The sequence below is a fragment of the Blastomyces gilchristii genome, assembly GCF_000003855.2.
Source record: "Blastomyces gilchristii SLH14081 genomic scaffold supercont1.30, whole genome shotgun sequence".
Taxonomy (NCBI): Eukaryota; Fungi; Ascomycota; class Eurotiomycetes; order Onygenales; family Ajellomycetaceae; genus Blastomyces; species Blastomyces gilchristii.
Genome location: NW_003101661.1, coordinates 1 through 13,043, shown reverse-complemented (window position 1 = coordinate 13,043; position 13,043 = coordinate 1). Strand labels below are relative to the sequence as shown.

The following is a 13,043-nucleotide window of genomic DNA, read 5'->3' as shown; positions in this document are numbered from 1 at the left end:
TCAAACTCAAGCAGTTATAAAAAAATAACTGAATTCAAAATTATTTAAGTATGAAAAAATGAAAATTAATCAGATATAATTAGACTGACTGTTAAAGTTATAAATTTCATATTTAATCTTATTTAATCTGATCTTATACATTTCTTGATATGAATTCTACTGAGACTAATCATTAAGAAAACATACAAAGTAACTATATATCAGATCTCAAAATGAGATTATAACTTAGAAAAAATAAGAAAGTAATCTCATTTAGTCTCATTTAGTCTCATTCTTAGTATAAAGTTACTATTTTTAGACATTTTAAGGTTTTTTTAGACTATTTTTAATTTTTTAAAAAGTAACACTTTTTGATAACACTTAAATAAGATTTAAAGTCATTTAAAGCAATAAAAATAATTTAAATTGAGAAGTGAAAATCATGATCTTATTTGAAAAATGAAATAAGAGTAAACAGTAAGTCTCACTGAGACAGTATAAGACTACTATCTAATATTAAAACTGTGTAATGAGATCAGTCAAATTGATAATAAGATTATTAAATATTCTGATTCTAGTCTCAGACACAGTCACACAGTCAGTCTAGATATAATTTGTTAAAACAGTTATATATTATTTTTAAATATATTTATTTTCTTATTATTTTTTTTATATTTTCTTTTCTATTCTTTTCTATCTATTTATTTAATATATTTATTTTTAAGACTTTATTTCTTTTCTTTTATCATGTTATTTTCTAAATAATTTCAAAAGTATTAGAAAATGTTAAAAATACTGTAATTTATAAAAGATTTTTATATTTTAAGCTAGAATTTTCTGATTTTATATATCTGAAATTGATAAATATATAATAATTAACTTTATAAATACTAGAAAAACTCTGAGAATTAAAAGTTTTCAGATAAATGTTATAGTCTCTGACTGTATATATTTATAGTCAAAGAATAATAATAATAATAATAATAAAGATAAGTATTAAGTGAAAATAAGTATTAAATAGTTAATTATATTATAGTATAAAACTTATTTTATTTGTTTATAATATCATTTATCAGAATATCAGAATCAGATATTATATCAAATCTTTAATTGAATTAATATCTTGATCTTTTTCAAATTTATGAGATTTTTATAGAGAGTAGAGCTTGTTTTCTTGATATTTGAATATCTCAATAACACTGTGATAATATATATTAACTGATTTCACATTTTTTTAGCAGTCTCAGTGTATTAGAAATCAATTGTATGTTCAAATCATCAATTGCTGCTTGTATAACTGCTTCATGATGCATATTGTGAATGTTTGAAGATGGATGAAATAATGAACATTGAGCAGGTGTTGAGTGGTTGGTTATGTTACAAGTTTGTCTGAACTAACATGCATGCTGGCTTCGACTATTATGTCTTCTGAAGAACAAACCATGCCATGACTTTGGCGGATAGTATGTCTTCTGAAGTTCTGGAGTATTTTCCAAGCTGATTCATCCCACTGGTCGCTAGTTATCCAACTAATATTCACATACTTCTATTTACTTCCCAGAAATCGGGAGACAAAGATGTTCTGCGGCTGACATTGTTGTGACTTTCCACTTTCCACCAGGCTATATGCGTGATTATTTTTTATCATTGTTATATTTTTCTTCCACCAGGCTATGTGGGAACAGATTCAGCCAGGTTTGAGAGACTTTTACCCCCAGCAGAGCCGCAAGTTGCACGTTGGGTTTTACCCAACTTGATCTGACATCCTCATGTTGGGATTCTTTGTCCGCTACGCTGACAGGAAGAAACCCGAATGATGCCAACCAAAGGAGATGGATGGTTGTTCAGTATTAGAGTCTCCAACCATGCTGCCTTATAAAAAAGGGACATCATGGTTGTGATTTTTTGTCTTGCTCTCATCATTTTTTCTACCCTCCCCCTCGGGCTTCAAAATCTTATCTGTGCGCTTTTCTCTCCCTGCTGAAGCCAACACCAACTAATTCTCCACTGAGAGTCGAGCGGCAATCATTTCATAGACTCATCTATTCTTTGCAGCAGACAGTCAAAATGAAGATCCTCCCTGTACTCTTTGCCTTTCTCACAGCCTCTGCTGTAGGGCAGTCTATCTCTCCACCCACTCAAGCTAATCTGTCCCCAACAACCCAAGAGGTTTGTCCACTTCTTCTCACCTCTTGTACTGTTCACATACGGCATACATATCATCTCTATCAGCTTTATATTCCTGTACCACCGTATTGGTGCTGATGACAATCTAGGTTACGGTCGATGAAGCACTCCCGAATATTTCTGCTCGGGGCTTTGGGAAGTTCAAGAACATCTTTGATAAAGTAAAGAAGGGTGGTGATAAAGGTAATTCAGCTTAGTAAAAGTTATAGACTGGGCTCTTTTAGCTGTCTAAGTTCTTCGGATGAGCTTGGACGATGCTCCGCTCCTTAATCCTTTGATTCGCTGTCTTTCGTATCACATCAGTTTCTCATATAAACTGCATTTGTGCTCCCTATGATATGTACATATTTTAGACAGCACTTTTACTTTTTTATTTTCAGTTTTCATTTCCGCTTCTCCACAGATCACAGCTCCTTCTCGCCTTTCAAGCTGTCTATATTAGTATCATTCCAAAGCTGACGTTTTATATCTTCCTAGGCAAAAAGTCTAAAGACAAAAAACCTAAAGACAAACCCGAAAAAAAGAAGAGCGAAGACAAGAAGAAGGATGAAAAGGAGTTAACGGAGAGCAAGACGTTGTCCAAGAAAAAGTTCAAATTCAAGAGTCCCAAGAAGAGCGATGGTAAGGGTAAGGGAGGAGGGGGGGCTGTGGTTGTCCAGTCAATGGCTCCCACTGGCCTAAAAGCTCCGCTACTCTTCATTGGAGGGCTATTTATTCTAACTACACCGTTGATGGTTCACTGATTATGGTGTCTCTTCACACAGCGCTTCATTTATTCCTTATAAACCGGCTGGCCGAGTCGCTGATGTCTGATGTATTCTTGGTTCAGTTCTTGTTCTGCAAACTGGTTTAGTTGTTTAATATATATCTCTAATTATTTTTTGGAGTCATTAACAATGGATGACATTTTTAGGTAGATTCCGTAGGCTGCTTGATTACTTCCCTCTCATTACTTCAGAGTATGATTTCTAGCCCCTCATCACATTGTTGAAACCATACCTTTGGTGAGTTGCTTAATCAAGAAACTGTATACCATCAAATAAATACAAAATGCCATTGGTAGAAATTCCACCCTTCACCTGCCTTCTCCATCAAGATCTCTTAGAGGCACGCTGTACAGTTACAGCTTAGGCAAGGACTTGATACCGGTTTTTGGGCATGAGGATCCAGAGCCAGCTATGCAACAAGTAACACAACGAATTAGTAACAAATTTATGGAGGGAAGAAAAAGAAGAAGGATATGAGCTCTATCATAGTTATTTGTAATGCAGTGCGAGAAAAGGGAATTTAATGCCAGCATACCTGGACTAGTGGAAACCCATTCGCCACTCTCACATTTGAGTTGAGGTCCTAGCCCTTGGAAGAATCCGGGACGATGCCAGCAAATGCGAAAAAAAGAAGAACTTGAAAGATTGAAAAATAGTAGTTATAGTAGTCACAATACGGCGAGTGTGCGTCGAGGGAAAAGGCTCTGGTATCTCCATCCCTGATATGTATCAAACTGATTAAACAGGTCGAAAGTGATCTTAGGACATGCAGTCGGAGTTGCCAATACGTCCCGACAAGAGGAGCTGGGAGAATAAAAATGCGATTGCGGAGGAGCGAACTGTAGGTGTTGACGGCATGGTTGCTTCGTGATGCGGTGTAGTAACTTCTGCTGCTCTCCGGAGACCGCGTTTATTTATTTCAACCTGTAGTATGTATTATACAACTCGGGTTCGTTGGACAAGGGATCTTTGCCTGGTACAAAACAGCGATTGGCATATTGGGGGAGCCCCTTGGGGATTAATATAGATTTGGGAGTTGTATATACGGAAAGTTCTCAGTTATGTACAGAAGCCCACACCACCTTGTTGACCCCGCTGGTTCCCTAGATGCGCTAGCGACAAATGGAGCCATGGCATCTGGCGCCCTAGAAACGGAGAGCCGCATCGAACGAGAAGAAATACCCTACGGCGAGGGCCGATGCTGCTCCTCTCCGCGATGGCCAATCTGAACACAACGGGTTGCAGTGCCTCTGCTGGCGCGATTCTGGTGTGGACGGTTGACATGTGCGGTCTTCCAGCTTCTGCGGTGCTGATTCGGTGCTGTTGCTACAGATCATCATGCAGGAAATGATGACGCCCTTGTACCAGCCTTGCCATGGCGCGGATGATGGGATCGTGGAGTTCGTGGAGTGTATATCTGGTTTCAACCATGGCCTTTTCAAGGTTTTTCGTTCGTGATCGCAGCATTCCCTCCCAATTACAGCAAATAGCCCGGGTTGATTTGCTTTCTGTTTTCTCCCATCAATGAGTGGCCCTTGCTGTTATTCAATTTCACGAATCATGGCCTGTGTTTCATGAAGAAGGCCATCCGATAATATTAAATCTCTATATCCGCATGGCATCTCGTGTTCAAGATCTCCGTTCACATGCGAATTCCCCAATGACAGACGAATTATATCTACAAGGAAGGAGAATGTTAGCTGAGATGCCATCGCATAGATACTTGCGGGAAAGAATGCTACCATAGAAGTCCGCGATTGCTGAGTCAAGGACATCTGCGGTGCCAGGCTAGGTGAGATATTCAATTTGCAGGCGAAGGCATCATAAACGGATATCAGCCATTGGTAAATCGAGCTAGGATGTTGTCAGTCACTATTATTTCTAAAGCAATGATAGAAGGAGACAGTAATGCAATCCACAAGCGAGTCAGACACACAAGCAAGCTGGACAGTTCTCACCTATCATACAGTGAGAAGTCTTCAAAGTCTCAATTACCATAAAAAAATTAACAAATTTGTATTATCAATTATTTTCTATATGCTTAGAGCATGTATGAGCAGTATATTAAATGATATTACATACACTACACTATGACACTGCATGTTTTTTGTGATTGAGAGTCAGTGATCTTAAATATCTCTCTTTTTCATTTATTAATGCTTTGTAACGTGATCAACTACCCAACGCCAGCTTACACCTAGACTGGCCGCCGGGACCATGAATTTCACGTTTGGCCCATTTGGTCTGGTCTCATACATTTCTTTGGTGTGAATCCCACTGGACTTAATTATTAAAAAACATGAAAAGTACTATATATCAGATCTCATATAAAATGAGACTATGACTAGAAAAATAAGAAAGTGATCTTATTTGATCTCATTTAGTCTCATTCTTAGTATAAAGTTACTATTTTAGACATTTTAAGATTTTTTTTAGACTATTTTTAATTTTTTAAAAAGTAATGCTTTTTAATAATACTTAAATAAGATTTAAAGTCATTTAAAGTAATAAAAATAATTTAAATTGAGAAGTGAAAATCATAATCTTATTTAAAAAATGTGATAAGAGTAAATAGTAAGTCTCACTGAGACAGTATAAAACTACTATCTAATGTTAAAACTGTGTAATGAAATCAGTTAAATTGATAATAAGACTATTAAATATTCTGATCCTGGTTTCAGACACAGTTATATAATCAGTCTACTTACACTTAATATCTGCTCAATCTTCATTTTTTCATTCATCTTCAAACACTTATAATATGCACTATGAAGCAGTTATATAAGCAGTAATTAATAATTTAAACATGAAATTGATCTTTAATTACACTGAGACTGTTAAAAAATATGAAATCAGTTGATATATATTATCACAGTATTATAGAGATATTCAAATATTAAGAAAAAAAAACAAGCTCTATTCACTGTAAAAGTCTTACAGATTTGTAAGAAAAACAGCTTCTTTTTCATATTAATTAATTAATAGATTACAGTTTGTCTTATATATATCAAATTCTTCATAATCTCATTATTGAGATTTTAAAAGTATTTATTGAAATTAACTAAGTATTATAATTCTGTTAGTATTATAATATAATGAAGTTACTTTATTTTCAAAATTAATGAAAATTATATAATAGAGTAGTTAATTGTATTATTAAGATCTAGCTGTTATACGGCTTTTTATATGTAATAGATGTTTATTAAGCAATCAGTGAATATCTTGCTTAGACAGAAGTAATCAGTCTATAGAGAAAATTCAACACTCTTCTTAACTACTACTTCACTGAGTAGATATTTACAACTCAGCAGAGTGATTCTATAACTAGAGAAAGAATATTATATACAAAAATAGTAGTGTCTTCTATTAAAGATTTCACAGAGAATTAACAAGAATTAAAGAATAAAAAAAAATAAACAAGTAGTAAAATGAACAAACTACTATAGAAATAACAGACTGATAAGACTCTGTATCTGTCAGAACATCTTCAGAGCTTTTCTGACTATAGATATTCAGATCTCTATATTAATCAAAGCATTTTCATAAACTTCAGCTATTAGAGCTTTTATTAGAGTGTCTGCAGTTATACTAATAATATTAATTTATATAATTTTAATAATATCTGTAGCTGCAGTATTACTGTATTACAGATATGACAACATTTAATATTAATATAATATATATTATAGATGATCTTCTCACTATTTACTACAGTAATTACTTCATTATTATCAATATATAGAGAAACTGTAAAATCAGAGAATAGAAATTCAAGCTTTATAAGTAGTCTATGCAGTCAGATTATAGTTTTAAAACTCTTAGAGATAGATATATACTCTGCTTCTATAATACTCAGTATTACAATTATCTGCTTAAAGAATTTTTATATAATTAATTTATTAATAAGATAAATAAGAAGATCTGATATAGATAGACTGACTGCTGAAATCATGAATTTCACATTTGATTTCATTTGATCTGATCTCATACATTTCTTGACATAAATCTCACTGAGACTAATTATTAAAAAAACATGCAAAGTGACTATGTATCAGATCTCAAAATGAGATCATGACTTAGACAAAATAAGAAAGTGATTTCATTTAATTTCATTTAGTTTCATTCTTAGTATAAAGTTACTATTTTTAGACATTTTGTTTTTTTTAGACTATTTTTAATTTTTTAAAAAGTAACACTTTTTGATAATGCTTGAATGAGATTTAAAGTCATTTAAAGCAATAAAAATAATTTAAATTAAGAAGTGAAAATCATAATCTCATTTGAAAAATGTAATAAGAGTAGACAGTAAGTCTCACTGAGACAGTATGAGACTACTATCTAATGTTAAAACTATGTAATGAGATCAGTTAAATTGATAATAAGACTATTAAATATTCTGGTTTTGATTTCAGACACGGTCACACAGTCAGTCTAGATATACATTTATAGTTACAAGTATTATCTACTTAATCAGAATTTATAAAGACTTCAAAGTTAAGCTCTTCTACTCTGAAAATATAATAAATGTAGTAATTAGTTATACTATGAATATAGTGAAAGAGCTATTTAACTACAGCTCAGCATGCTTGTATAGACTTATTTAACTAATAGATAAGATTAGCAGTTATAAAAGAGATATCAGAATAAGTATATATAATAAAATAATAAAATAATTTAATAGCTTACTGATATTTAAACTTATTAAAAGATTTAGAATTAAAGAGTGTATTAAAGACAGTTTTTATAAGAGTTTTTATAACTTAGAAATCAGTTATTTCAAATTTCTTTAATATTGATTTAATATAGATAACTTATAATAGCTTAATATCACTGTTATTCTTCTCAATCTTTATATTTAAATAATAGTTTATAGATTTCAGATCTTTTACTGTAAATTAATCAGTAATTTAATAAAACATCTATTTAATAATATTTATATCAGAGTCTATTAACTTAATATTATTTATATAGAGAGTGAAAAATATCTGAAAATCTCTTTTAAATCAGAGACTCTTATTATAATAAGAGAATTCAAAGCTAATATTCTTAAGATAACTTGTAAGTAGATTGAATCATAAGTAGAGAGCCTGTTTAAGACTGTAGAGAGACTGTAGAAACAGATATATATAATTAGTACTATTATTAAATCTAGTTAATTACTTTATATAGAGCTGCTTATTAGATAATAGACTTATATTCAGAAATACTGTGATAAAATCAACTTAATAAATATTTCAACTTTTCACTACTGTCACTGTAAGTATAGTATAGATAATAAAAGCAGAGATAACAGAGATATACATATTATTAAAATTAACACTCTTTTATTAATAGAAACTCTAAATAATTTATCTTATCTTATAGAATAATACACTGTTATTTATATTAGTTTTAATATAATAAACTCAGTGACTGTCAAGAATCTGAGTTTTAATAGTTAACTTATTTATAATCTTGAAAATTTTATACTTAGCTGCAGAGTCAAGCTCTTTCTTTATAATAACTACTTAAGTATCTTTTTACAGAGATATAATCATCTTCTTATATAATTATAAAATCTTAATTTCTGCAACTATATCAGAGCCTCTTCATACAGTGTATATTTTAAATATATAATAAAACTGAAACTTAATAACAGATAATATCTTCTTTCAAGAATATTCTACTTTGTAGTCTATAACTGTAGTAGTGAATAAGAGAGAGATATTCTTAATTAATATCTGTACAGAGAAAAACTCTTTCTGCGGAGATACAGAGTTCAGTGATGAATCAATATAGAGATAACTATTATAAGTAAGAATATCTATAGTCAGTGTATAAAATATATTAATTATGTTATAATTATTGAGTACTGAGCTTACTAGCTATAATAATATAACATTCTCATTGAATTTCACACTGCTGAATATAATAACTTTCTCTTTTACAGAGTTTTATATTCTTTTATATTATCTCACTGTAATATTTAATTAGAATTATTTATTCACTGTTTTTGATGAACTTGTTATAATCTTTTCAGAGACTTTCTTTGAAAATGTAAATAGATAATTCAATCACTTATAAGTTACTACTATGTGAGAACAGTTTATCTTCTTATATTTTATAGAGAGTTAGTGAGATTCAGTTCTTCAGTTAAATTATATCTGAAAGTAAGAAGATACTTGTTAAGACTTTATTAAAATATAGTATTACTGTAAACACAGCCTCTGCTCATAGCTTAGCTGATAGACTTGCTTATACTATTATAGTATAAGCTTTTAAGATACTAGTTTAAATAAATCATTCTATAATATTATCTTAATTAAGAGTATAGAGCTCTGTTAACTCTAATTTAACACTGAATTTGATGAGAACTGCTTGCATCTATTCATCACTTATTTCAGCAGCTCTATCAGAATATGCACATGCAACTTTTATACTCAGATTTCAGAGATATTTAAGATAAAAATCAATAACATTCAGTAGCTGATCTTTGTTCTTGAGAAAATAAGCAGTCTTATGATATGTGATATTATTCTCTATAAGAAGTAGATATCTATAGTCTTGAAGAGATGAAGAAAAATTATTAAGAGTGTTAAAGAATTTACTGTCTTCTATAAAATCAAAGTGCAGTCAGATACTGAAGGTGTTTTCTCTTATTATAAAGATTTGTAACATCTTTTTCTAGCTTACAAGTTGGCAAGATTTTACAGATAGCATGTTTATACTTCTCTTAATTATAATGTCAGAGACGAGATCTTTACTAATTATTATATATCAGTGATGTTCAGATATTCTAGATAAACATGTTATACAAAAAGTGTATTAGTGTAATTCAGAGATGTCTGTTTAACTACAGCTAGAGCAGCTTCACACATACTGTGAATAAAGTAGACATAATAATTCATTTTCACTGCATAGAATTATTAATTATATTCATTAATTATCTTGAAATTAATGATGTGACTGTTCTTATCTCAAAGAAGTTCAAAGTTAAATTCTTCATCAACAAGCTAACTGAAGCTTAGGAGATTGTAGAAAGCTGCTAATAAGTAGTAAACATTTTACAGATTCAATTTCATTTTACTTATATAAATACAGGTCTTATTAATATCAGTAAGTGTAATCAGCTCATTATTAATTTCTTGTACAGAGTCAAGTTCTTCTTTATTATCTAAAGTGTGTATATATTTGAAGACACTTCTATCAGATGTTATAGTATAGAAAGCGGTAGTATTTAAGTATTATAGAGAATCTCTGCAGACTGTAGCAGTAAATAGAGCTTTTACAGTTAATATAAAGTTAGAGTTCTTTTCATTGATGAAGAATGTTACATTCTTTTCAATATAGTATTCAATTATAGAATGATTGATTCTTTAATATTCTAATAATTAATCTTTTCAGTTTTTAAAAAAGTAATCAGTTTCATTATATCTGCAGCAGATGCAATACTTACACTTTATCACTGTGTTAAATGAATTCTTATAGCAGAGATTGAATATATTTCTTTCTTAGCTGTGATTAACTTACTGTGATCTGAGCTTCCTTATCTCAGTAAGTTTTACTTTGATATTATCATTCTTATTCTTTTTCTTTTTCTTTTCAGCTTTTTTCACTGATATTTTCTTTTTATTGTCATTTGATCTGATAACTGTTCTGTAGTAGATAAGATCATTAATAAGATTATCAAGATTAATCTCAGAAACAGATATCTTTGAAATTTCTTAATATAGATTCTTAAGATAGATTTGAATGAATATTTATATATAAGTCTTTGAACTATGAATAAATCATTGAGTGAGAAAGTCTTTGAATATTGATCACTTATAGGTATTAATTTCATTTATTATTATCTATCAGTGCTTTATATTATTATTATTATTATTCTTCAATTATAAATGTATACAGTCAGAGACTATAATATCTATCTGAGAACTTTTAGTTCTCAGAGTTTTTCTAATATCTATAAAGTTAACTATTATACATTTATCAATTTCAGATATGCAGAATCAGAAAATTCCAGCTCAGAATATAAAAACTCTTTATAAATTGAAGTATTTTAACACCTTTTGATACTTTGAAATCATTTGAAAATATCATGACAAAGGAAAGGAGAATAAAGTCTTAAAGATAGACATATTAAATAAGTAGATAGAAAAGAACAGAAAGGAAAAAGTAAAGTAAAGAGAGACTATAATAAAACAAAATTATTAAAAGATAGTATATAGCTATTTTAACAGACTATATCTGATTAATTTCCACCTCTTCATATTCAGATATTTCTGAATTCAGTCATTTTCTTATAGCTGCTTGAGTTTCTGATAGAAAGTCTATTAAGTATTTAATTCCTGTCTCAGTTGAGAATAAGAATCTTATATTTAATTGATTTCAATGATACTTCTCTTTCAATCTGACTCTGAAACTGTTATATAATGCACAATGCATTGCAATATACTCAGGATTTTTATTTACATTGCAGAATGAGCATTCTATTTAAATCAAATCTATTATCAAATCTTTGTATACAAGATTTGAAATAATCATGTTCTAGTTTCAGCTGAATTATAGATAAGAATATTTTCTTTTTACATTTAATTGAACAAGATTTTTACTTGAGTTTTATCTTAAATCTTGAATAATGTATGCTCTTCTTTTGTTTCTACCAGCTTTTATTTCACTTGTTTAAACAAGATTCTTTTATCTTTCTCTTTATAAAAGATCAGAACACTGCTTTTTGAATAGATATGCTTAATTCTGAACTCTTTTTTATCACTGAATTAGTCATTTCATTGTTATGAATATTTATATGAGTAGAAACTTAGTGTAGATGAATTATCAGTTTTAATATTCTTCTCTTTTGAATTTTCATAACAGAATTTAAAATCAGTTCAAGATTCATTTGATTATTATAAATCTGACTATTTCTAAGTCTTTTCAAAGCAGCTTGACTATCAGAGAATATTTATATCTCTTTCAAACTATTTCCTCTTGTATGAGATTTTATCTTAATAAGTTTGAAAGCTTTCACTATTGTAAATAGTTCAGCATCAAAGACTTTAGATTCACAGTCTAAATTTCAGAAATCTGAGATAAACTTGATATTCTCTTCAGTATAAGTAATATCTGTATCTAATCTGTTCAAACTCTTATTTTTTGAGTTATCTGAGTAAACCAGAACAGAGTCTTTTATATTAATTGTAGAAATCTTTTTCAAATACTGTTCATATTCTCTCTGTTTAGATAGTTTACTTATTTATAAGTCTGTGAGAGATTTCAGTTTGTCTCTTCAGAGGAATATCTTCTCATGATGAATTTTTCTCAATATTTAATGAAGAAAATTGATTTTTAATCAGAGAATATGATCTGTATAGTTGAGAGAGCATTTTCTTTGAAGAATTATTCTCATTTTAATTAAGAAATGTATTTCAATTCAGTTCATTTCCTGAGTTGATTGATGAAAATGAAGAAGAGACTCTTTCTCTGATTATATGATTTAAGCTTATCTTTATAACTCTCAGAGTATAGTTCATACAGGTCATTTCAAATTGAATAGTAGAAGAAGAAATTGAAGCTTCAATTTTCATTTCTTTAATAGAAGATGATTTGATGCTCTCAGAATTCTTCTCAAAGCTCTGTTTTGCAGACTTTGAAAGAGTTCAGTAAAATTTTCTTGATTATTTCATCAAACTTAAACTTCATAATCAGCTACTGAGATGATACAGGCTATGTATAACTGTCTCATAATCTGAAAGAATAGATCTCTCTCTGTATTTGATAGTCTGATTACACTATTTAGTAGTCTCTCTGTCTTGATAGTTCATTGTTCAATATAATATTTAAAATTCAACTTAGAGTTTAATCATACTCCTAGTCATTTGATATTCAAACTGGGTTTAATCTCTTTATTTAAAACAGTGAGACTTAGTTTTTTTTCTCATTCAATCTGAGAAAAAAGTGAATTAACTTAGTTTTATTCATATGAAATTGAATTAGATTGATATCTGCTCTAACAAAGATTTTCTTAGCCCCAGTGGCTGAATGGTTAATGCGGCCACCTGGTAGTGCCTTGGCGTGGGAAATCAAGGCGCGTGGGTTCGAAACCGCAGGGGATACATTAAATCTGGAACTCAA

The 13,043-nt window shown here is 29.9% G+C and overlaps 2 protein-coding genes across 2 annotated transcripts; one reads left to right on the top strand and one right to left on the bottom strand.

Moving 5' to 3' along the window:
* Window positions 1-1,916: 1,916 nt before the first annotated feature.
* BDBG_08847 (uncharacterized protein) lies at window positions 1,917-2,909 on the top strand (the record flags this gene model as incomplete). Its single annotated transcript, XM_002621543.2, has 4 exons — window positions 1,917-1,940; window positions 2,035-2,148; window positions 2,256-2,349; window positions 2,644-2,909. Exons 2-4 carry the CDS (start codon window positions 2,047-2,049, stop codon window positions 2,907-2,909), a joined length of 462 nt encoding a protein of 153 aa, XP_002621589.1. The 5' UTR covers window positions 1,917-1,940; window positions 2,035-2,046.
* Window positions 2,910-4,115: 1,206 nt separating this feature from the next.
* On the bottom strand, window positions 4,116-4,471 carry BDBG_08846 (uncharacterized protein; the record flags this gene model as incomplete). The annotated part of the gene is made up of 1 exon (XM_031723755.1): window positions 4,116-4,471. A coding segment is annotated over one exon (354 nt), but the record flags the coding sequence as incomplete, so codon positions are not given.
* Window positions 4,472-13,043: the final 8,572 nt, after the last annotated feature.